Source organism: Staurois parvus, unplaced genomic scaffold (genome assembly GCF_062004578.1).
Source record: "Staurois parvus isolate SC_StPar_1 unplaced genomic scaffold, SC_StPar_1.0 ptg001252l, whole genome shotgun sequence".
Taxonomy (NCBI): domain Eukaryota; kingdom Metazoa; phylum Chordata; class Amphibia; order Anura; family Ranidae; genus Staurois; species Staurois parvus.
Window position 1 is genome coordinate 638,519 of NW_028319048.1, and position 27,034 is coordinate 665,552.

The 27,034-nt window shown below is 37.7% G+C and overlaps 1 protein-coding gene and 1 long non-coding RNA gene across 2 annotated transcripts; both read left to right on the forward strand.

The window, feature by feature from the left end:
* The first annotated feature begins 10,596 nt into the window (after window positions 1-10,596).
* Window positions 10,597-16,983, forward strand: LOC149437838 (uncharacterized). Its single transcript, XR_016307990.1, has 2 exons — window positions 10,597-11,673; window positions 15,413-16,983. It is a non-coding gene; the product is annotated as an uncharacterized LOC149437838 (long non-coding RNA).
* Window positions 11,685-16,983, forward strand: LOC149437839 (uncharacterized). The gene has a single exon (XM_089660506.1). The coding sequence runs from the start codon at window positions 11,771-11,773 to the stop codon at window positions 14,816-14,818; it is 3,048 nt and encodes a 1,015-aa protein (XP_089516632.1). The 5' UTR covers window positions 11,685-11,770; the 3' UTR covers window positions 14,819-16,983.
* Window positions 16,984-27,034: the final 10,051 nt, after the last annotated feature.

Genomic DNA, 27,034 nt, shown 5'->3' on the forward strand with positions numbered 1-27,034 from the left:
TGGTCTTGTAAAAACAGGACATCCAAGGCAAGGTACCCCTCTCAGGGGAAAGCCCTCCTAACCCCTACTAACATCACTATCAAACGATGCACTATTCTTAACCCAGCTTCTCTTCTTCCTGTATTGGAAGATGAGAAGGGGGGGGAGGACAGCAATGACAGTGCTGAATTTTGCAACCCAACTAACAACACTAACACCTCTTCTGCTGACATGTCTTCTTTGTCCACTACTAACCTCTCTTCAAAGGACACAACTGCATTTCTTTGGTGGAACTGGAGTCAGCGGCGATCAGCCCGGTGAAGGAAACGCCACTACCGTAAGCGAAAAATCTTTTTGTCGATGGGTCCAGGTACTACACCCAAGATGGTAAGCCACACACTGGTTGCTCTTTGAAAGCACATATGTCAGCTCAGGAAGCTGAGCTGTGGGCACTGGCCAGGGCATGTGAGTTGTGTGGCCCGTTACGTGTGCCAACGCTAGTACCATGGCGAAGAAAATCCTGTCTGAGGTTGTGTGCCGCTGGGGTCTACCTGAAACCATCGAGTCCGATAGGGGGGTCACACTTCACTGAGCAGATCTTTACATAGGTATGTAAAGCCCTTCACATCAACCATGGGCTACACACCCCGTATCACCCCGAGAGTAGCGGTAAGGTTGAACGTCTCAACGGAATCCTTAAAAACAGGATCTCCAAATCATGGCCGATACCCAAAAACCTTGGCCTGAGTGTCTCCCCATTGCCCTCTATTCCATCCGGAATGCCCCTTGGCTGTCACCCTGCGAGGTGTTGTTTGGGGGACCTCCCAAAACAGGGTTGTACTTTCCTCAACAGTTGTCATCTTCGCATTCACAGCTTACAGGTTACGTGCAATCTCTGCAACAGGAGCTGCAGAAGATACACCACCGGGTTCGTAAATCGCTCCCGGATCAAAATGCATTAACAGGTGTTCTTTCTATTGAGCCAGGTGATTGGGTCGTCCTAAAGAAACATCAAAGAACCGGACTCGAGCCACGGTTCACCGGACCATACCAAGTCCAGCTGACGACACCTACCTCACTCAAGCTCGAGGGACGAGACAACTGGGTGCACGCAAGCCACTGCAAGAAGCTTTTCACCTACACCAGAGAATGAGGGGTGTCATTTTCCTTTTTCTTTTTGTTTGTATGTCTTACATGTGTGTGAACGGAGGAAAAGACGGCAGATACCCCAACCTTTTATTTAAAATTCATCTGCGTTTAGCCAGAACCGCCAACAAAACCAACTGTTGGGTATGCTCTAAGCCCCCACCCAGTCATCACATGTCTGCAATGGCCGCTGTTCATGCCCTATATGACATCCGTGTCGGCATGAAAAAGCAAGGGACCCCTGGTCAGCCCCCACGTAGACATTTGTCGGTAGAACTTAATGACACATTTTTAGCAGGTAACACCAGTTTCAGTACCAACATTAGCTCTAGCTCCTGTAGGGCCCTTGTCAGTCCATTATGGGTAACTGGACAGCTAGGCAGCACTCAGGTGTGGTTTAACATCAGCTTTGGCACAGGTAACAAGTTTGTTGGGACTATCACCTGCGAGGGATGACAAGGTCCAGGCCCATATGGACAAAGTTAGTGAACTACAGGGAAAAGCTAGAGCTATAGCTAGTGAGGGTTGGAATCCATTCAAGGGTTTGGGAGGATTGGGAAATTTCCTGTTCTCCATCGGATTTTGGTTGAAGGAAGTGGGAGTGTATGTCCTGATGCTTCTCTTTTTCCTCTGCCTTTTATATGCCGTGGTGAGATGTTCCTGTTGCCTCATCGACCGTGTAAACCAAGCTCGGGCAGATGACCACATCTCCATGCCCGCTCCTGGGATCCCATTCCAACCACTGATCGGAGGAAGGCCTCACCAACCAACCACCTTCTCTGCAGATTACGTCCTGGCTTCCCTCTAATTTATCTCCCTGAAGACCACATTCTCTAAGACCTCCAAGCAAGCTTCAAGCCTCATCATGGTTTGTGTCTGCGATTTGGAAAACTGTCTGGGTCGAGACCAGCCTTGTGTGGCCCCGTCTGCAGGGGAAATTTGAGAATCTGCTGCTGGATCTCCCCAGACCACCGTGGGATCACAAGCCTTATTCATGCCACAAGTCTGTTTGTGGTTTTTGCAAGAGCCTTCCTGTAGTGAAGGTTCCAACGCTCTTGAGGATCATCGCTTCAATCAAGCCTGTTTGCGTCGAGTCTGCGTCGGGTCTTGTTGTTTCAGGTACCCCGTGGAGCTTTTTTCTCAGGGACAACTACAGGAACTCTGGTCTAAGACCAACTCTTTGAGCGTTGAGACTACACCCATCAAGCTGAAGAAGATCAAGAAGGAACACGAGGAGAATATGATAAAACAGGAGGGAATGTCATGGAAATTTTGTATTTACAGGTTGAACTTTAAATGTGTCATATATGAGTGTTATTCATATGTCTCTCGTGTGGCTTAATTAAAACTCTGAAGGCTGCAATTGGGCCATGCGCATGTACAATGTATGTATTACAGTACTCAACTCGGTAATGGATGAGATGGCAGATCTGCGCTTATAGACCGGCGTGTATACCACCACGGCATTCGATGCGAATGCCGCCGGCGGTAGGCCGCGGGCCTGTATCCACATATCAGCAGCATAGTACCACATGGACTTCATAACGCAAGGCGCCAAGCGGTGTGAAGTCCGCGTGTAGGCTCATGTATATCTTACAACCCATTACCGACCTGAAACTGTATCTGGATGGATGTGTTTTAATAAAGATCGTATCGGGCCCATCCAGGTACAGACTGGTGTTTCTAGGGAATGCTTGTACAGAGAATTTACATACCAATAGGAGCTAGTAGGACAGGAAGTATGCTCTCCATAGAGGGCTCATGGGGGGAAGGGGAGGAAGTCTGCTGACCTCAGAGGGCTCATGAGGGAGGACCAGTGATAGATAATAGGAAAGGCTATGTTCCAATCGGAATGTACATCCTGTGTATAGGCACTCCCCATTGCATTGTTCTGTGGGAGGGGATTGACCTTATTCATGTGGGGGGGCGTGTGTCTGCTTGTAAATAAAAATCTGAGGCTGGAGTTGGACCCGGCTCTTGGTGCATTCGCATAGCAATCTGAGAGTGTGTCGCCTGATCATTCTTGGGTAACGGAGCTCCATTCCCCACATCTCATCAGAGCTACACCAGTTGGATGGGCAGGAATCGTGTAGTTTAGCTGCAGCCGTGGTAAGCGAGATTCGCACAGCTTTATGGGGGATTTCTGCACATCCAACTGCGAGTACTCACGGTAAGGAGAAATTCGTTAAAAGCGAATTTCCAAGACAAAACAGATAGCACACCTTCACCTCCATTCTACGTCAAGATGCTGAGACCCCCCAAATGCATGCGGTCATACCTTCATCTGCTAGACTTGATAATGCTGTTAATGTTTTTATAAATGTATGTTTTAATGTAACTGTGAACCACTTTGGGCAACAAAATTGCAATTAAATTTGCTATATAAATAATTAAAAGTTGAAATGCATTACTCACTCTATCAAGCTTGTCATGTGCACTTTTTAAATTTGATCAATCAATGGGTAATGTAATGTTTACTATCTTTACTCACTCCAAACACTCCATAAAGTTACTCTGCCCAGTCCAACCTTTTTACACTTACTCCAGACACTCCAACAACACAACAGTTACTCCGCCCACTCCACCCAGTTACTCCGCCCACTCCACCCAGTTACTCCGCCCACTCCAATTGTAGACTACTGGTGGAGGCAAGAACACTTTACACAATTTCCCCAGAAATTGTAGATTTTCTAGTTAAGTGTTCTTGCATAGCAAGGAACACTTATTGTTATCTCACAAGTATATTCTTATTAAGTGTTCTTGCATAGCAAGGAACACTTATTGTTATCTCACATATATATTCTTATTCTTATTCCGTTTCTTATTATAGCCATATTTGCCACGCTAACTCCTCCCACAGTTTTTACACTACAAATACAAGTAATATATCAAAACGTGCGGATTGTTCCCGATCGGATTGCTATTACTTTGTGGAACGTTTTGCCGAATCGTTCAAGAAATATCGCGGTTTTTGCGGCAAAATTTTCCCATAGGAATGCATTGAGCAGCACAGCACAGCTAGAGTGTGTAAAGGAAAAATCAGAAAAATCAGAACATGATTTGTAAACTGCCATCACTCTTTCATTTTCAAGCCCACCTACACATATCTTATATCAAAACGTTCAGCTAACCCTGCTGTCACTAAACATGTTCACAGCTAAGCCATATTCCTGATAGTTTTCAGAATATGACCATTTGTTTGGACCTCATCCCTCACATTGACTTTCATTGAAACTCCACTTTAGACACAAGAAATTTTAAGGGACGTTTTTAAACTGCGACTGTGCCTTCATTTGTTATCTTTCAGAGACATACTATACATCAAACTGTAGGTCTTTTTCTTGTGATTATCACTATATAAAACTTTTCACGGTAGCATTTATACTTTTAAAACTACAAGCGTTTGAAGATGGCAATCGCCAGTGAATTTGGCAAGTTTAAATAGCCTGTTTAGAGCAGAGCTGTCACACACCTGTGACTGACTGAGGTAACAGGTGCAACCAAAGGTCACTCAGGGGGCAGCTGAGTCACATTAGAGTGAGAAAGCTACAGTGTGAAAGGAAAAATCAGAACATGATTTGTAAACTGCCATAACTATGTCATTATCAAGCCCACCTACACATATCTTATATCAAAACGTTCAGCTAACCCTGCTGTCACTAAAAATGTTCACGGCTAGGACATACTCCTGATAGTTTTCACAATATGACCATTTGTTTGCAAATAACCCCTCCCATTGACTTTCATTGAAAATCCACTCAGAGCCACCTGAAATGTTAAGGGACGTTTTTAAACTGCGACTGTGCCTTCATTTTTAATATTGCAGAGACATACTATACATCAAAATTTAGGTCTGTTTCTTGTGATTGTCACAGTATAAACCTTTTCACGGTAGCATTTATACTTTTAAAACTACAAGCGTTTGAATATGGCAATCGCCAGTGAACTTGGCAAGTTTAAAAAGCCTGTTTAGAACAGGCATGCTGACATTCCTCTCAGAGTGAGTTGTCATAGCAACCCAGCTTGTCACACACCTGTGACTGACTGAGGTAACAGGTGCAAGCAAAGGTCACTCAGGGGGCAGCTGAGTCACATTAGAGTGAGAAAGCTACAGTGTGAAAGGAAAAATCAGAACATGATTTGTAAACTGCCATAACTATGTCATTATCAAGCCCACCTACACATATCTTATATCAAAATGTTCAGCTAACCCTGCTGTCACTAAAAATGTTCACGAATGCCAGTAGTGTACCGCGCTCCAATATATTCTACCTTATGTGATATAATGAATTCATAAGTGTACCACCGATAATCAAATAATTACATCAATTAATTATACTTAAATATATGATTTGTGTAAATATATAAAATAAATTAATTTATCAATGTGAAAAAACAAAAACTATGAATGAAAAATATAAATAAAAAATAAAAAATATTTGCAGTGGGAATGACAGTTCCTTCTGTATAAATGAGATGGTGTTATTATTCAGTCTGGATAAAAATAAAATAAAATTAAAATTAAAATAAAAAAATAAAATAAAATTAAAATAAAAATAAAATTAAAAATTAAAATTAAAATAAAAATAAAATTAAAAATAAAAAAAAAAAAAAATTAAAATTAAAATAAATAAAAAATATTTGCAGTGGGAATGACAGTTCCTTCTGTATAAATGAGATGGTATTATTATTCAGTCTGGATAAAAATAAAATAAAAATTAAAATAAAAAAAATAAAATTAAAATTAAAATAAAATGAAAAATAAAATAAAAATAAAAATTAAAATAAAATTAAAATTAAAAAAAAAATTAAAATAAAAATAAAATTAACATAAAATTAAAATAAAAATAAAATTAAAAATAAAATAAAATTAAAATTAAAATAAAAATAAAATTAAAATAAAAATAAAATTAAATTAAAAATAAAAATAAAATAAAAATAAAAATAAAATTAAAAATAAAATAAAATAAAAATAAAAATAAATAATTGATATCCCGGAGAAGACACTATGTTTCTTTTCTTTAATATTTAATTAATTCTAATTTTAGCACGCAATTGAACTTGGCAAGTTTAAAAAGCCTGTTTAGAACAGGCATGCTGACATTCCTCTCAGAGTGAGTTGTCATAGCAACCCAGCTGTCTCAGCACAGTGAGCCTACTCCGCCCTCTCCAGGTGCAGCAACCAAATGTCACTCAAGAGGCAGATGACTCACGAGGCTGGACTGTGAGCTTCAAAATACAAGCTGAAATGCATTTCTCACTATCAGGCTTGCAATGTGCACTGCTTACATTTCATCAATCATTTGGTAAAGGTTGCGGCAAGAACACTTTACACAATTTCCCCAGAAATTGTAGATTGTCTAGTTAAGTGTTCTTGCATAGCAAGGAACACTTATTGTTATCTCACATATATATTCTTATTCTTATTCTTATTATAGCCATATTTGCCATGCTAACTCCTCCCACAGTTTTTACACTACAAATACAAGTATTATATCAAAACGTGCGGATTGTTCCCGATCGGATTGCTATTACTTTGTGGAACGTTTCGCCGAATCGTTCAAGAAATATCGCGGTTTTTGCGGCGAAATTTTCCCATAGGAATGCATTGAGCAGCAGAGCAGAGCTAGAGTGTGCAAAGGAAAAATCAGAAAAATCAGAACATGATTTGTAAACTGCCATCACTCTGCCATTTTCAAGCCCACCTACACATATCTTATATCAAAACGTTCAGCTAACCCTGCTGTCACTAAAAATGTTCACGGCTAGGACATACTCCTGATAGTTTTCACAATATGACCATTTGTTTGGACCTCACCCCTCCCATTGACTTTCATTGAAACTCCACTTTAGACACAAGAAATTTTAAGGGACGTTTTTAAACTGCGACTGTGCCTTCATTTTTTATCTTTCAGAGACATACTATACATCAAAATTTAGGTCTTTTTCTTGTGATTGTCACAATATAAACCTTTTCACGGTAGCATTTTTACTTTTAAAACTACAAGCGTTTGAAAATGGCAATCGCCAGTGAACTTGGCAAGTTTAAACAGCCTGTTTTCAGCAGAGCTTATCACACACCTGTGACTGACTGAGGTAACAGGTGCAAGCAAAGGTCACTCAGGGGGCAGCTGAGTCACATTAGAGTGAGAAAGCTGCAGTGTGAAAGGAAAAATCAGAACATGATTTGTAAACTGCCATAACTATGTCATTTTCAAGCCCACCTACACATATCTTATATCAAAACGTTCAGCTAACCCTGCTGTCACTAAAAGTGTTCATGAATGCCAGTAGTGTACCGCGCTCCAATATATTCTACCTTATGTGATATAATGAATTCATAAGTGTACCACCGATAATCAAATAATTACATCAATTAATTATACTTAAATATATGATTTGTGTAAATATATAAAATAAATTAATTTATCAATGTGAAAAAACAAAAACTATGAATGAAAAATATAAATAAAAAATATTTGCAGTGGGAATGACAGTTCCTTCTGTATAAATGAGATGGTGTTATTATTCAGTCTGGATAGTGTGATGAGTCTGTGTCCACTGCGTGAACCTCTCTCTCCTCTCTCCTCTCTCCTCAGCACAGCCTTCTCAGTGAGACTTTCTCCACTGGCTGCTTGGCTTAGTCCTCCATATATGGAACATACAGAGAAGGGAAAAGAAACATAGTGTCTTATCCGGGATATCAATTATTTATTTTTATTTTAATTTTTTTTTTATGTTTATGTTTATGTCTATGTTTATGTCTATGTTTATTTTTATTTTATTTTTAATTTTATTTTTATTTTAATTTTTTTTATTTTAATTTTAATTTTATTTTATTTTTAATTTTATTTTTATTTTAATTTTAATTTTATGTTAATTTTAATTTTAATTGTATGTTAATTTTATTTTTATTTTAATTTTATTTTTATTTTAATTTAATTTTATTTTTATTTTAATTTTTTTTTTATTTTATTTTTATCCAGACTGAATAATAATACCATCTCATTTATACAGAAGGAACTGTCATTCCCACTGCAAATATTTTTTATTTATTTTAATTTTAATTTTATTTTTATTTTATTTTTAATTTTATTTTTATTTCAATTTTATTTTTTTTTTATTTTTATTTTAATTTTATTTTTATTTTATTTTTATTTTTATCCAGACTGAATAATAACACCATCTCATTCATACAGAAGGAACTGTCATTCCCACTGCAAATATTTTTTATTTTTTAATTATATTTTTCATTCATAGTTTTTGTTTTTTCACATTGATAAATTAATTTATTTTATATATTTACACAAATCATATATTTAAGTATAATTAATTGATGTAATTATTTGATTATCGGTGGTACACTTATGAATTCATTATATCACATAAGGTAGAATATATTGGAGCGCGGTACACAGAGCACAGCTAGAGTGTGCAAAGGAAAAATCAGAACATGATTTGTAAACTGCCATCACTCTGCCATTTTCAAGCCCACCTACACATATCTTATATCAAAACGTTCAGCTAACCCTGCTGTCACTAAAAATGTTCACGGCTAGGACATACTCCTGATAGTTTTCACAATATGACCATTTGTTTGGACCTCACCCCTCCCATTGACTTTCATTGAAACTCCACTTTAAACACAAGAAATTTTAAGGGACGTTTTTAAACTGCGACTGTGCCTTCATTTTTTATCTTTCAGAGACATACTATACATCAAAATTTAGGTCTTTTTCTTGTGATTGTCACAATATAAACCTTTTCACGGTAGCATTTATACTTTTAAAACTACAAGCGTTTGAAAATGGCAATCGCCAGTGAACTTGGCAAGTTTAAATAGCCTGTTTAGAGCAGAGCTTCTCACACACCTGTGACTGACTGAGGTAACAGGTGCAACCAAAGGTCACTCAGGGGGCAGCTGAGTCACATTAGAGTGAGAAAGCTACAGTGTGAAAGGAAAAATCAGAACATGATTTGTAAACTGCCATCACTCTGTCATTTTCAAGCCCACCTACACATATCTTATATCAAAACGTTCAGCTAACCCTGCTGTCACTAAAAATGTTCACGGCTAGGACATACTCCTGATAGTTTTCAGAATATGACCATGTGTTTGCACCTCACCCCTCCCATTGACTTTCATTGAAACTCCACTCTAGATACCTGACATTTTAAGGGACGTTTTTGAACTGCGACTGTGCCTTCATTTTTAATATTGCAGAGACATACTATATATCAAAATTTAGGTCTTTTTCTTGTGATTGTCACAATATAAACCTTTTCACGGTAGCATTTATACTTTTAAAACTACAAGCGTTTAAAAATGGCAATCGCCAGTGAACTTGGCAAGTTTAAACAGCCTGTTTAGAGCAGAGCTTGTCACACACCTGTGACTGACTGAGGTAACAGGTGCAAGCAAAGGTCACTCAGGGGGCAGCTGAGTCACATTAGAGTGAGAAGTGAGAAAGCTGCAGTGTGGAAGGAAAAATCAGAACATGATTTGTAAACTGCCATCACACTTTCATTTTCAAGCCCACCTACACATATCTTATATCAAAACGATCAGCCAGTTCACGAATGCCAGTAGTGTACCGCGCTCCAATATATTCTACCTTATGTGATATAATGAATTCATAAGTGTACCACCGATAATCAAATAATTACATCAATTAATTATACTTAAATATATGATTTGTGTAAATATATAAAATAAATTAATTTATCAATGTGAAAAAACAAAAACTATGAATGAAAAATATAAATAAAAAATATTTGCAGTGGGAATGACAGTTCCTTCTGTATAAATGAGATGGTGTTATTATTCAGTCTGGATAAAAATAAAATAAAATTAAAATTAAAATAAAAAAATAAAATAAAATTAAAATAAAAATAAAATTAAAAATTAAAATTAAAATAAAAATAAAATGAAAAATAAAATAAAAATTAAATTAAAATTAAAATAAATAAAAAACATTTGCAGTGGGAATGACAGTTCCTTCTGTATAAATGAGATGGTATTATTATTCAGTCTGGATAAAAATAAAAATAAAATAAAAATAAAATTAAAATAAAAAAAAATAAAATTAAAATTAAAATAAAATTAAAAATAAAAATTAAAATTAAAATAAAAATAAAATTAAAATTAAAAAAAAAAATTAAATAAAAATAAAATTAACATAAAATTAAAATAAAAATAAAATTAAAATAACATAAAATAAAAATAAAATTAAAATTAAAATAAAAATAAAATTAAAATTAAAATTAAAATAAAAATAAAAATAAAATTAAAAATAAAATAAAAATAAAATTAAAATTAACATAAAATTAAAATAAAAATAAAATAAAAATAAAAATAAAATTAACATAAAATTAAAATTAAATTAAAATAAAAATAAAATTAAAAATAAAATAAAATAAAAATAAAAATTAAAAAAAAAAAAAAATTAAAATAAAAATAAATAATTGATATCCCGGATAAGACACTATGTTTCTTTTCTTTAATATTTAATTAATACTAATTTTAGCACGCAATTGAACTTGGCAAGTTTAAAAAGCCTGTTTAGAACAGGCATGCTGACATTCCTCTCAGAGTGAGTTGTCATAGTGTTAGAAGCTTTCCTTAACCTAATACCTAATACCTAATATCTTCTTATTAACAGTACTAACAAGTATGAATGAGTTGGATCTTAATAGAATAATTGAGTTATTATATTTATATTTGTTCTAGATTGGGAAAAGTAAGTAATTAGACTTCATAGTCTGTGAACATATATCTTGGGTTTCCTTTACATTCAAGCCACATATGGTAGCAATTGGTCTACCATCCTCACCCATCTATGTAAGAGATAAAGTTACACTCAGACTTTGAGAGAAGTAGGCTGGAGGGTTTGTTATATATATATACATCTGTTTCCAATTATCTTTGTGGGACTACAAGTATATCAGCCCATTTTGAGGAAAAGGTGGGGGCTGGATTGCTCATTTAAGAGTTGAAACAAAGACTTTTTATGCACACATTGCTTGAAGCCTTGAGAGACACACACATACACACATATACATATATACAATCTTATTATCAAGAACTTAACTATATTTTTTGGACTTTATTTAAACATTCTGTATTTCAATATTTTATTTCTAATTTTATGCAACGTTATAATTAAATCATCTTTTTGAGTTTATACAAGAAATGGAAGGACTTTCTATCTGAACATTTCTCATCAATACAAGTTAAGAAAATATCGAGACAATACGATATTTTACAGTGGCGAGCCTCCAGTTCGATTCGTTTCCGCCGATCGCTTCTTTTTGACTTTTTTCTCTTTCATCTTGCTGAGAGGGAAGCTGTTTGTAAGTCAACAAAATATGAAATCAAGCTTTCAGGAGAAGTAAAGTCTGCAACAGATGAATCGTCGGCATAATCGAGAACCTAAAAGCAGAATTGGTGAGAATTTTGCGCAATTGCAAGCAACGCTGTTCCTTGGTGATGTCATTTCCCGCCAAGAGAGAAAAGACGCGTTATGTAAAGAAAGACCTTCTTAATCGGTAAGTAATGGATTTTATTGATGAATTATCTAGAGAGAGTAAGTTAGAATTCAAGAATCTGTCTACATTTGTTACAGATAATGAACTTTGGCGGTACATGTATAATGAATGCTTACAGGCTAATATTAAGATAGAAAAATCTAAGTTTTCCTTTAAGAAACTGAGCAAACAAGTTAGAAATGTAATGAAGTTAGTTAATGTTTTTAACGCCATGATTTTTGATGTTCCTAAGACTGCTGATTGTGTAATGAAGCCAGATCAGAGCAGTGTATGTGCTAATTGCCAGATTTTGACTGAGCAAATAGATGATCTGCAAAGTGCAATTCAAACAAAAGACATTCAGTTATCTGACCTGCAGAATGATGTAAAAAGAATTTGTGTGAATACTAAGGCAGAGAAACAATACTCTTTTGTACCAGAGATCCAGTCTATAGAAGGAGACCCTATAGATCAGGAAGAAATGTGTAAGAGAAAATTAAGGGATAAAGCTGCAAAACTTAATCTTAAAATCCTTGATCAGCTCATGAAAATTTTGAAGGATATGCCAGCCTATGATATGGATGCCGATGCTTTCTATAACATGGAGGTTTATGAAAATTTTTGTAATAATTTTTGTTTAAATCAGGAGCAAAGAAATTTTCTATTCTGTTTATGGCTCCCCAGCGTTATGGCATGTAGATTAATCAAAACGCCATATATTGAGGATGATGAGGAAATGCATAGCAATGCATCAGACCGACTACGTCAATTATTGAAATTTACTACTGGAGAGGAAACTCCTTCTTTGGAAATCTTAGACTCCTTAAGAGCTACGATTAATGATGATCCTTTTGAATTTAAAAATAGATTTTCTAAAGTATACAAAATGATATTTAATTTAGACAATGAGACTCCTTCTATGGTAAATGCTTTTGTTAAAAAATTCAAGTATCTTGATCCAGCATCTGTTATTATTGCTACTGGAAAAAATGATTTAGATCACGCAGCCAAAGTTATAGATACATTTAGAAGGCTTAAATTAAACAATCAGAAGAAGGAAAGTTTAATTGTTCAAAATGGAGAACAGAGAGAGACCATGTGCTTAGCAACACCCAATTATGATGATGAACACGTCACAGGCAGGACGAGAGTCTCAGAGCAGACAGGAAATACTATTTGTTTCTATTGTAAACGATTTGGTCATTTGAAAAGAGATTGTATTCATTATAAATTAGATTTACAAAGAAAAGCTTTGGAATTAGAAGACCAAAATATAATTTCTGAACAATCTACTCCTCCATGTTCCAACAATAGTCTGTCTGAGTTGCCTTATGCCTCAGAAGTTAAAAAGATCAGTTCACTGAGAGTTAACAACAGCTTAAACAATATGGTAAACAGCGTTGTTGTCATTAATAGGAATGGTTTACTGCCATTGCCGAAATTTAAATCAGGATCAAATCGAGATTCTTCTTTACTGTTGGAATATGTTGCTCCAAATTTATTGGATGAAAGTGGAAGGCTCAAATCAACATTAATTGATTCTTCCATGTACTGTAATGTTGGAAGTATTTGTACAGCAACTGCTGACATGTCTTCAGATCATAAATGGCCACATACAGGAACCAATCTTGAATTGGAACAATTGGTTATATCACATAAGGATCTGTGGAGTCAAAGCAAAAATGATGTAGGTTTGTTTAAGGATTTTGAAGTTGACATTGAAGGTAGAGACCCTAAGCCTCAACCTCAATACAAATTGCCATTAGAATCAATTAATCCAATCTCTTCCATTGTAGATGAGTTTTTACAGCAAGGAATTTTAAAGAAAGTACAATCAGTGGTGAATAATTGTATTTGGCCTATCAAAGTTGATAATTCATATTCTTTATCAGTTGATTTCAGGACATTGAACAAATGCATCACAAATAACAGATCTATTGTTCCTGATTGTAACATAATGTCACATCTGGATGCCAAGGCCAAAATATTCTCAGTACTTGAAATTGCCAATAGCCATTTGTCAGTACCCTTAGCTAAGAGTTGTCAATATAAACTTGCCTTTAGCTTCAACAAAGAAACTTATACATTCACAAGATTAGCTCCAGGCTTAGATTTAAGTGATGGGATTGTTCATGAGTATTTGGGAAAAATATTATCTAAATTCTCTAGGCCAGAATGTATTGTCCAGCATGTAGACAAGCTTCTCTTGTCTACACAAAATAGAACTGAACATATCACTCTTTTGTCTGAAATATTTACGTTGTTACAAACAGCAGGATTGAAATTGAATACAGAGAAAGTTCAGTTGATGAAAAGACAGGTGGAATTCCTTCATATGCAAATTAGTCATGGACAGAGACAGATGTTGCAAGAAAAAGTTAAAACTATTTCTGCTTATCCAATTCCAACAAATCGCAAGGCTTTGCATCAGTTTTTGAGCGAAGTAAATCATTGTAAAGATTTTATACCCAATTTTGCAGAAAAGTCTAGATCATTATTTGATCGTTTGAGACAAAAAGCTGGTGTGTTTGATCAATGGAATCAAACTGAGAAAGAAGCTTTTGAACTATTGAAATGGGATTTGCAGAATGCTACTACATTAAGTACTGTTGAGTTTTGTAGTAAAGTTCCTTTTGTTTTAGAAACCAATGTTTCCAATAATGCAATCTCAGCAACTTTGTCACAATTAAAAGAAGATAATAAAAAAATAATAGGTTTCTTCTCAAGAACTTTGACAAATATGGAGAAAAACTTTGATGCACATATGAAAAACTTGTTAAGTGTTTTCTTTGCAGTCAAAATAACTGAATACATTGTGAGATCAAGTAAGATCATATTACAGACACCTGATTCATCACTGAAACTCCTACAGGAAGATGGTTCAACAGAAAAGTATCGTGAAAATTATCCTATATGGTACAGAACACTGTCTTCCAAACACATTCAGATAGATGTAACAAAAAGACCTTTTCAGGAAAACATACCAACACATGTTTGTACAGCTGTAAGTGAGAAGTTTGTACCTCATGTTTTCAACATAGGAACTGAGAAAAGTTTGAAACCAGTATGTATTACTGTAGATCAGTCTTACACTACAAGAAGTGAGCCAACACAGAAAACAGTTACGCATTTTTCCAATGTTATAGAGATAAGATCAAAGGCATGATCCTTTGTCATCTCTGGGTTGATACAAAACCTTTCTTTGGTTTTGAAACCAAGGTTTTGAATCATGACCAATAATGGAGATGTAGCGTCCTGTTATATTTATTTTTGTTTATTTCAGGTACTTATATAGCGTCGTCAATTTACGTAGTGCTTTTTACATATATAGTACATTAACATAAGTCTCTAACCCTCAAGTGGTGTACAATTTAAGGTTCCTAACTCACAGTCATACATACACATACTAGGGCCAATTTAGATAGGAGCCAATTCTCCTACCAACATGACTTTGGAGTGTGGAAGGAAACCGGAGTACCCGAAGGAAACCCACGCAAGCACAGGGAGAACATACAAACTCCAGGCAGGTGATGCCATGGTTGGGATTTACATCAGCAACCCTAGTACTGTCAGGCAGAAGTGCTGCATTCTAAAAAGAACACTACAAGTCAATAAGAAGTGTTATAATCAAAATATGTCTTCCATGTCATAACTAGAAATGTTTGTGATTATGATATGTAATGTTAACAGATAAATGTAAGAGGATTAATCAATGTAAAATTATCAATGCCAAAATAATGATACTGCATTTCTGTTACAGGAAATGACCTAAGAGTAACTGTTAAAGGAAGAAAGTTCCAATATTTCTAAACCTTTCAGATGATAATACATTTTCCAAGAAGGAAATTTATTCTGGAAGAAGCTTTGCAACAAGAATTTCATTCATCATTGTTTTTGTTGTTCTTTTTATGTTCAATAAAGTTATTTTAACTTTACAGAGTGCTAGAAGAAGACAAGACATCTCAAGGCATCTCATAGAGGAAGAACTTATAAAACAATTGACTTTTGACTACTGATGAAATAATTCATTCATCATCAGATATATTGGTTTTTTTTTGTGTGTACATTTTATTTTGACATATGTTTACTATATCAAGATGAGATCAGTTTTCACATGAACATTTGCAATCACACACTATGTATTTTCAGAAGTGAAAGGGTTAAACTTTTGTTACAACAGAGTCACTCTACCTAGTTAGAACATCTGTTGTTAATTAAGCTAGAGATACGTTTTTCTAAGGTACATATAGAGAAACATAGGCAAGCTTTACATTGTTATATGTATGTTTTAAAAAAAAAAATCATTTGATATACATGTATGGATTGAAGCTACGGAACATATGTTATGTTTAAATGTCAATAAGGTAATTTGAAAAATGTATGGATTTTAGAACTGTGTGCTACACACATTTTGGAGGGAAAATATGAAACATCTATTTTTTTTTTAAGTGACATATTTTAAAGTATTGTACTATAATGTTACAGTTATACATTTATTAAGGGGATGAATTATTTGGTAAAAGGAAAATAATAAGGGTAAAAATATTTTTATGTGATACATAACAAAAGGTTTATCAAAGAATTTGTTTTCCCATTATAGAATCAAATTGAAGATAAGTTCAGATCAATTATCTTAAGATCCAAAAACGCTTGAATGGATACGAAAGTGACGAGAATGTGTATAAATGGATTAAGATAAGGAAAATGATTAAGATTCAATAAAATCGATCATTTTGAGAGGGAAATGTTAGAAGCTTTCCTTAACCTATTACCTAATACCTAATATCTTCTTATTAACAGTACTAACAAGTATGAATGAGTTGGATCTTAATAGAATAATTGAGTTATTATATTTATATTTGTTCTAGATTGGGAAAAGTAAGTAATTAGACTTCATAGTCTGTGAACATATATCTTGGGTTTCCTTTACATTCAAGCCACATATGGTAGCAATTGGTCTACCATCCTCACCCATCTATGTAAGAGATAAAGTTACACTCAGACTTTGAGAGAAGTAGGCTGGAGGGTTTGTTATATATATATACATCTGTTTCCAATTATCTTTGTGGGACTACAAGTATATCAGCCCATTTTGAGGAAAAGGTGGGGGCTGGATTGCTCATTTAAGAGTTGAAACAAAGACTTTTTATGCACACATTGCTTGAAGCCTTGAGAGACACACACATACACACATATACATATATACAATCTTATTATCAAGAACTTAACTATATTTTTTGGACTTTATTTAAACATTCTGTATTTCAATATTTTATTTCTAATTTTATGCAACGTTATTATTAAATCATCTTTTTGAGTTTATACAAGAAATGGAAGGACTTTCTATCTGAACATTTCTCATCAATACAAGTTAAGAAAATATCGAGACAATACGATATTTTACACATAGCAACCCAGCTGTCTCAGCACAGTGAGCCTACTCCGCCCTCTCCAGGTGCAGCAACCAAAGGTCACTCAAGAGGCAGATGACTCACCAGGCTGGACTGTGAGCTTCAAAATACAAGCTGAAATGCATTTCTCACTATCAGGCTTGCAATGTGCACTGCTTACATTTCATCAATCATTTGGTAAAGGTTGCGGCAAGAACACTTTACACAATTTCCCCAGAAATTGTAGATTGTCTAGTTTTTATTCTTATTACTATAGCCAAATTTGCCACGCTAACTCCTCCCACAGTTTTTACACTACAAAGACAAGTAATATATCAAAACGTGCGGATTGTTCCCGATCGGATTGCTGTTACTTTGTGGAACGTTTCGCCAAATCGTTCAAGAAATATCGCGGTTTTTGTGGCAAAATTTTTCCCATAGGAATGAATGGTGCATCTAGAGTGGCAGCAGAGCACAGCTAGAGTGTGCAAAGGAAAAATCAGAACATGATTTGTAAACTGCCATCACTCTGCCATTTTCAAGCCCACCTACACATATCTTATATCAAAACGTGCAGCTAACCCTGCTGTCACTAAAAATGTTCACGGCTAGGACATACTCCTGATAGTTTTCACAATATGACCATTTGTTTGGACCTCACCCCTCCCATTGACTTTCATTGAAACTCCACTTTAGACAGAAGAAATTTTAAGGGACGTTTTTAAACTGCGACTGTGCCTTCATTTTTTATCTTTCAGAGACATACTATACATCAAAATTTAGGTCTGTTTCTTGTGATTGTCACAATATAAACCTTTTCACGGTAGCATGTATACTTTTAAAACTACAAGCGTTTGAAAATGGCAATCGCCAGTGAACTTGGCAAGTTTAAATAGCCTGTTTAGAGCAGAGCTTTTCACACACCTGTGACTGACTGAGGTAACAGGTGCAACCAAAGGTCACTCAGGGGGCAGCTGAGTCACATTAGAGTGAGAAAGCTGCAGTGTGGAAGGAAAAATCAGAACATGATTTGTAAACTGCCATAACTATGTCATTTTCAAGCCCACCTACACATATCTTATATCAAAACGTTCAGCTAACCCTGCTGTCACTAAAAATGTTCACGGCTAGGACATACTCCTGATAGTTTTCAGAATATGACCATTTGTTTGCACCTCACCCCTCCCATTGACTTTCATTGAAACTCCACTCTAGATTCCTGACATTTTAAGGGACGTTTTTAAACTGCGACTGTGCCTTCATTTTTAATATTGCAGAGACATACTATATATCAAAATTTAGGTCTATTTCTTGTGATTGTCACAATATAAACCTTTGCACGGTAGCATTTATACTTTTAAAACTACAAGTGTTTGAAGATGGCAATCGCCAGTGAACTTGGCAAGTTTAAAAAGCCTGTTTAGAACAGGCATGCTGACATTCCTCTCAGAGTGAGTTGTCATAGCAACCCAGCTGTCTCAGCACAGTGAGCCTACTCTGCCCTCTCCAGGTGCAGCAACCAAAGGTCCCTCAAGAGGCAGATGACTCACACAGGCTGGACTGTGAGCTTCAAAATACAAGCTGAAATGCATTTCTCACTATCAGGCTTGCAATGTGCACTGCTTACATTTCATCAATCATTTGGTAAAAGTTGCGGCAAGAACACTTTACACAATTTCCCCAGAAATTGTAGATTTTCTAGTTATTTAGTGTTTTTGTGCATTATCACTCAATAAAGTGTATTTTTTCCAAAAACTTTGAATATGAAAAAACTCTGTGTATATGACATAAAAATCTGAAACACCCACCATTGTATTCCCTAGGGCCTCTGCTTAACAATATCTCATGATTTGGGGTTCTAAGTAGTTTTCTAACAAAAACAGCCTTATGACACCCCGCTCACTGTTCAGCCAGCCATAGGAGGTCAGTCCTTTGCGGCCAAGAAAATGTTTTCAGCCATACAATTCAGAAAGGAAGTGAGAAGAGGAAGAATGTCGCTCTGCAACTCCACACCCGGCACAATGGAGGATGAAGAATACCACAACAGGGAGTCGGCATGCTGGTGTAAAGGTCATATACTAAGAGGAAAGAGGCCTTCAGAGGAGACTTCCATTTAGCAAAAATGATTTCAAAATTCTGCATCGGACTTTACAATACATCACCGTACAACACGGTACCAGAATAATCCAAACTTACATAAATAATATAAAAATTACAAAAAAAAAAACTTACAAAATTTAGCCCCTCATGGAAGTGGATCTTCACCCATGGGGCCACATATATGCCCTAGGCCCCTTTCACACCGGCGTTCTGTATGTCAGTTTTCCATCTGTCTGTTTACATATGAAAAACGGACACCCATATATTTCTATTCTGGATGATCATCCATTTACATCCATTAATGTCTGCATCCGTTAACATCCTATTTTTCTTCCGTTAAAAAAAAAATTGAATGGACGAAAAACGGATGTAAACAGACAAAACAGATGTAAACGGATGAAAAATTGATGTAAATGGACAAAAATGAATAAAAATGGATGTAAACTGATGAAAAACACATGTAAGCTGATCTGTTTTTTTCTTGGAAAAAACGTGACTGAACTGATGAAACACTGATGTAAACTAATTAAAAATGAATGTAAACTAATGAAAACTGAAGAAAAACAAATGTAAACTGATGAAAAATGATGTAAACTGATACCAAATGGATGTAAACTGATGAAAAACTAATGTAAACTAATGTAAACTGATGAAAAATTATGTGAACTGATGAAAACCGGGCGTAAACTGATGAAAAACTGATGGGAACTGATGAAAAATGGATTTAAACTGATGAAAAATTATATAAACTGATGAAAAACGAATGTAAACTGCTGAAAAATTATGTAAACTGCTGAAAAACGAATGTAAACTGATGAACAATTATGTAAACTGATCTGTTTTTTCTTGGACTGAACTGATGAAAAAAACGGAACGTCCGTGTGAAAGGGGCCCCTACTGTGTGGTTCTCAGACCGCGCTGCACTGCACTCTTCTATACAGGATTATGATGCTCAGAAAACAGTTGACTCTCACTGTTTCACTTTCGGAGCAGAAGAAGCCAACGTGCTTTGCTGCCCCCTCAGGACTGGGGTAGTCCTGATACACTGGACATGTAGGTAGGTGCAGTCCGCTTCCTCTACTGTAGGTGGCGCTCGTCCGAAGCAGCACTGCAGCTGGAAAGGAAGTCAAGAGAAACCCAATTTCTCTATGATCTCCTGGGCCACCGGGGCAAAGTACCTGGTGACCCCTGGCAGCCATCTTGGGTGAACAGAGCCTTTTTAAGTCCCTGCCCCTAGATTTTGGTGCCCATTTTGCATAGTGGATAGTGTAGGAAAAGAGCAGCCTTCTGACAGGGAAAGTGATTAGTGGCAGGGAGAAGTTCCAGATGAGGAGGAACAGGTTAGGGATAGGCCACCCTTTTCAGAAGCCTCCCCGTTGGGACTGGATCGGCCAGGGTGCATTCCACCCCCTGAGGCTCTCGGTGCATTTGAAGCTGCTGTACACTCACCGGCCACTTTATTAGATCCACCTGTTCAATTGCTTGGTAACACAAATTGCTAATCAGCCAATCACATGGCGACAACTCAATGCATTTAGGCATCTAGACGTGGTGAAGATGATTTGCTGAAGTTCAAACTGAGCATCAGAATGGGGAAGAAAGGAGATTTATGTGACTTTGAACGTGGCATGGTGGTTGGTGTCAGACGGGCTGATCTGAGTATTTCAAAAACTGCTGATCTACTGGGATTTTCACACACAACCATCTTTAGGGTTTACAGAGAATGGTCCGAAAAAGAGAAAATATCCATTGAGTGGCAGTTGTGTGGAGGAAAATGCCTTGTTGAGGTCAGAGGAGAATGGGCAGACTGGTTGGAGATGATAAAAAGGCAATAACTTCAATAACCCCTCGTTACACCCAAGGTATGCAGAACCACATACTTTTCAACAATGTAATAATAATAAATCCGGCAGGATGACTACTAAAGCATTGTACCCAATAAAGCCCCACATGTCATGATGTGCAGCACTAGTGTCCTTGGTTTAAGTCCCAATATGACACTAACGGCAGTTTTTGTTTAACTGTTTATTGGAGGCAAAGCAACACAGAGACTACAGTAAGGTAAAAGACCTCCAGAGCTGCGTTAGCACGTGGTCTGTTGTATAAAATCGAAGACTGGAAAACTCCTTTACATAAGAGATGGCGGCATTCAATGCCCCTCGAAGAAAGGCTTTTAAGGCATCCCAGAATAACCCACCAATATCATAACCCCACCCCCACCCCCGGGCTTCCATAAACAAACTCATTTGATCTGGTATCCTATCCAGGAGTCATTAGAGCCAACAAATACATGAAATGACGGATAACCGGCAACTATCCATTTTGGTAGGTAGAACGTTCACATTTCTAAGATAAATGAGGAACATTGAACCATCTAGTGGGCAAGTTCCAAAACTGCATTCCTATCAGTGTCACTAAATACAGAAAGGAGAAAACCATTTCACAGACAGGAACCTGGTCACACACGGCCACGACTTAAAGTGGAACTCCACTCTCTCAATCAGCATTGACTATTTGTAATCCTTATGCTGCTAGCATTAGTACACAGGAGGGGAAATTATATTTATTTGTCTTACACTTTTTATTTTTTTTTTACATTTCTTAAGTTACTTCCTGGTTTCTGACCTAGGCAAACGATGTCATACATCCCAGGAGTCTTCTGGAGGGAAGCGGAGGTTTTCTCAGCTAAGCACACCCTCTTACCTGCATTCCTGAGCTAAGGGCAGATGGATTCCAAGAAGCAAATGTTATATGAATCACCTGCCCTTGCTCAAGATGGCCACGACCAGAAATGCAGGGGGGGGGGGTTCTAAGTGATTTCTCAGTAAAATAAAGCATGGAGACATAGATGGATGGGGCAGTTTGCATTCAAAATTAAAAATGAATTAAATAGAGTTTTTGGTTTGTGGCGCTCAGATGCCGTGTATTTCTGCTTTAAAACTTGCAATAAAACAGTCTCTGTAGGGAGATATAACAGTGAGATCCCCACCAGGTAAGGGTTGCATTAGATGTTCCCTGATGGTAGAAGGATGTAAATGTTGGTGAGAAGTAGCACAGCTGGAGATGGACCACCACAATTGTTGCAGCAACACATAGGTGAGGATCCAGAAAAAATGGTAGCAGTAAATGTAGGGCACAACAGACAGGGTTACATACATGACCAACATCAGCCATATATATGTATACGAGAAGATTCCACAGCAGAAGACATGGGTCACAGTGCCGATCCCACCAAGTCCTTCGGTGTAACTTTGATGTACATCACTTTGAGAAAGAACATGAAAAGCTGCAACAAGAAGGAAATTTACAAAACATGGAATCACTGGACTGATCAACACACATCGGCAGAGCACAGCCAGTCTGCAGCTTGCACTGGAGAAGTAAAAAAAAGGTCTCTGCCATAAAGAAGAACGTGGTCCTTTGCTGGGAAGAATGCATTTCATTCCAGTGTGTAGCACCCTCCTAGCTAGCTAGGGGGAGCTAGAATCCTGATTGTCAGAGAGGAGGGCTAAGTAACAGCCTGGGTGTGATAGTCAGGAGGTTAAATTTGGGTCAGGGCTGAGAGGCTCTGTAGACCAACCCTTTCAGAATTCCCCCTGCTCTAGAGCTTTGGAGTAAGGTCTTGGGGCAGTGGGTGGATCTGAGAAGTGGCTGGCTTGTACTCTTGAGGGATCCTGGCTAATTACCAACAGGAGGTTTGGCAAGGGGATAGGGAAAAGGGTAAGAGAGCCTGCTCACCATAGGGAGTAGGAGGAGGGAGAGGAGAAAGAGTGAGGTTGAGGTGCAGGAGTCGGGGAGTGAGCCCAGGTTGGAAGGGGCTCACCTCCAGGAGTGATGCTGGAAAGGAGAAACGTGGACGTCACTGACCCCCTGAGAAAGGTCTACCTTGCAGCAGGGAAGAATACATAAGGGGGGATATGATCTCCATGTATAATACATAAGGGGGATATGATCTCCATGTATAATACATAAGGGGGGATATGATCACCATGTATAATACATAAGGGGGGATATGATCTCCATGTATAATACATAAGGGGGGATATGATCTCCATGTATAATACATAAGGGGGGATATGATCTCCATGTATAATACATAAGGGGGGATATGATCACCATGTATAATACATAAGGGGGGATATGATCTCCATGTATAATACATAAGGGGGGATATGATCTCCATGTATAATACATTAGGGGGATATGATCTCCATGTATAATACATAAGGGGGGATATGATCTCTATGTATAATACATAAGGGGGGATATGATCTCCATGTATAATACATAAGGGGGGATATGATCTCCTGGTATAATACATAAGGGGGGGGATATGATCACCATGTATAATACATAAGGGGGATATGATCTCCATGTAAAATACATAAGGGGGGATATGATCTCCTGGTATAATACATAAGGGGGGATATGATCACCATGTATAATACATAAGGGGGATATGATCTCCATGTATAATACATAAGGGGGGGATATGATCTCCATGTATAATACATAAGGGGGGATATGATCTCCATGTATAATACATAAGGGGGGGATATGATCTCCATGTATAATACATAAGGGGGGGATATGATCACCATGTATAATACATAAGGGGGGATATGATCTCCATGTATAATACATAAGGGAGGATATGATCTCCATGTATAATACATAAGGGGGGGATATGATCTCCATGTATAATACATAAGGGGGAGATGATCTCCATGTATAATACATAAGGGGGGTATGATCTCCATGTATAATACATAAGGGGGGGATATGATCTCCATGTATTATACATAAGGGGGAATATGATCTCCATGTATAATACATAAGGGGGGATATGATCTCCATGTATAATACATAAGGAGGGATATGATCTCCATGTATAATACATAAGGGGGGGATATGATCTCCATGTATAATACATAAGGGGGGATATGATCTCCATGTATAATACATAAGGGGGGATATGATCTCCACGTATAATACATAAGGGGGGATATGATCTCCACGTATAATACATAAGGGGGGATATGATCTCCATGTATAATACATAAGGGGGGATATGATCTCCACGTATAATACATAAGGGGGGATATGATCTCCATGTATAATACATAAGAGGGGATATGATCTCCACGTATAATACATAAGGGGGGATATGATCTCCATGTATAATACATAAGGGGGATATGATCACCATGTATAATACATAAGGGGGGATATGATCTCCATGTATAATACATAAGGGGGGATATGATCCCCATGTATAATACATAAGGGGGGGATATGATCTCCATGTATAATACATAAGGGGGGATATGATCTCCATGTATAATACATAAGGGGGATATGATCTCCATGTATAATACATAAGGGGGGATATGATCTCCATGTATAATACATAAGGGGGGGATATGATCTCCACGTATAATACATAAGAGGGATATGATCTCCATGTATAATACATAAGAGGGATATGATCTCCATGTATAATACATAAGGGGGGATATGATCTCCATGTATAATACATAAGGGGGGGATATGATCTCCACGTATAATACATAAGAGGGATATGATCACCATGTATAATACATAAAGGGGGATATGATCTCCATGTATAATACATAAGGGGGGGATATGATCTCCATGTATAATACATAAGGGGGGATATGATCTCCATGTATAATATTTAAGGTGGGATATGATCTCCATGTATAATACATAAGGGGGGATATGATCCCCATGTATAATACATAAGGGGGGATATGATCTCCATGTATAATACATAAGGGGGGATATGATCTCCATGTATAATACATAAGGGGGGATATGATCTCCATGTATAATACATAAGGGGGGATATGATCTCCATGTATAAATACATAAGGGGGGATATGATCACCATGTATAAATACATCAGTGGTTCATGTAGTGAGTTATTCACCCTGAGGTCCTCACAGAGGACAAGGGGGCGCTCTTTACATCTGGGGGAAAATAAATTTAATTTCTAAACACGGAAAGGTTTCTTCACAGTAAGAGCTGTGAGAGTGTGGAATAGACTCCCTCAAGAGTGGGTTGTGGCCAGCTGAGTGGATTGCTGTAGGAAAGTCCTGGATTCTTTCTTGGATACACAGAATATAACTGGATATAACATTTATAGGGAAAGTTGATCCAGGGAACATCCGATTGCCTCTCGGGGGATCGGGAAGGAATTGTTTCCCCTGCAGGAGCAAATTGGATTGTGCTTTGCTGGGTTTTTGCCTTCCTCTGGTTCAACTGTGGGAAACAGTGCTGTTTCTGATTCCTTTCACATATGTGGTTTGTTTGTGCTCACCTATGGGCTACATCTGCTATTCTCTGGGCTTTATTTCCATCACTTCCTGGCCCACCTCCTAGTTTGCTTGTCTATATAAGACATGCTCAGTCTAGCCCATTTTGCCTGAGCAACTTCCTATTTGTCTGAGCTCCTGTGTGTTGCTATTGCCTGTATCCTGCATTTGATTACTCGTGTACCGACCCCGGCTTTGTTCTCTGACTGTGTTTGTTTTCCGCCCATCCTGACCTCGGCTAGTCTATCGGATTCCGTTTGTCTCCTCCTATTGTACTCTGCTCCCATGAGTGGTCTCCACATCCTCAGCTGGGCGTACCTCGGGACAGCGACCTGGTACCAGCTTGCTGCAAGTCCATCCCCACCATCAGGGGCTATGGTGAAGAAGCAGGCTGGGGCTCAGACTCCGCACCCTGGGGAACCCCAAGTTGACTATCTACAAGGGCTCACTACCACAGGTTTGTGACAGTTTGCTCAGGCCATGAGCTCCTCGGATACACCTCAGCCTATCCTGTAACAACTTCAGTGTTTGGCACAGAGAGTCGATGTCCAGCAGGCCTACCAAAAACAAATTATGCAGTGTCTGCAGGAACTTTCCTTCCGGTTGGATCAGCTGCAGGTTGTGTCCACTTCCTCTTCCTCTGTTTTGGCTCCTGTTCCGGTTCCTGCTGCTCCAACTCCCTCTGTTCTGCCAGGGGAGCACAGTCATTCGAATCTCCAACTGCCTGCACCACCTCACTTCTCTGGTGATCCCAAACCTTGTCGGGGTTTCATCGATCAGAGCTCAATCCACTTTGAACTAGCAGCCCACCATTTTCCTACTGACCGTTCCAAGGTGGCGTACATGATCTCCCTCCTTTCTGGTGAAGCACTGGCTTTGGTCTCGCCACTGTGGGAGCATCAAGATCCTACCATTTCCAGTCTCCCAGCCTTCTAGCGGCCTTTCCATAAAACCTTTGATGTGCCCGGCAGGATTTCATCTGCTGCGGGAGTTCTTCTTAAGCTTCGTCAAGGTAGCATGACTGTTGGTCATTATGCAATTCAGTTTCGCACCTTAGCTTCGGAACTGGCATGGAATAATGAGGTCCTTTCTGCAACCTTTTGGCAGGGTCTAGCAGACCATACTAAGGATGAACTAGCTGGAAGAACCATACCCACCACCCTGGATGACTTGATTGCTCTTAGCATCCAAAACGATATCCGCTTCCAGGAGCAAGATCTGGAAAGGGCACGTTCACATCACCACCCCAGTGGGTTTATTTGCTCCTGTTTTCCAGAAAGCCCCTGATCAACTTACCTCTGGAACTGTACTGGCATCTGAAGAGCTTATGCAGTTAGGCCGAACACGCCTCACTCCACAATAGCGATCGCGTCGCCTAAGATTTGGCCTATGCCTTTACTGTTGGGCTGAAGGTCATATAATTAAGTCCTGTTCTGTCCGTCCGGAAAGTTCTCGGGTCTAGGTCACTCTGAAGGAGGTGATCTAGACCAGAACCTGAATTTCGCCACCTTCCCTCGATTTAGCATTCCTGCCTCCATTCATTGGGTCCTGAAC

Bases quoted from the DNA above. Each gene is read 5' to 3' on its own strand.
- LOC149437839 (XM_089660506.1), top strand. From the start codon at position 11,771: ATGTATAATGAATGCTTACAGGCTAATATTAAGATAGAAAAATCTAAG.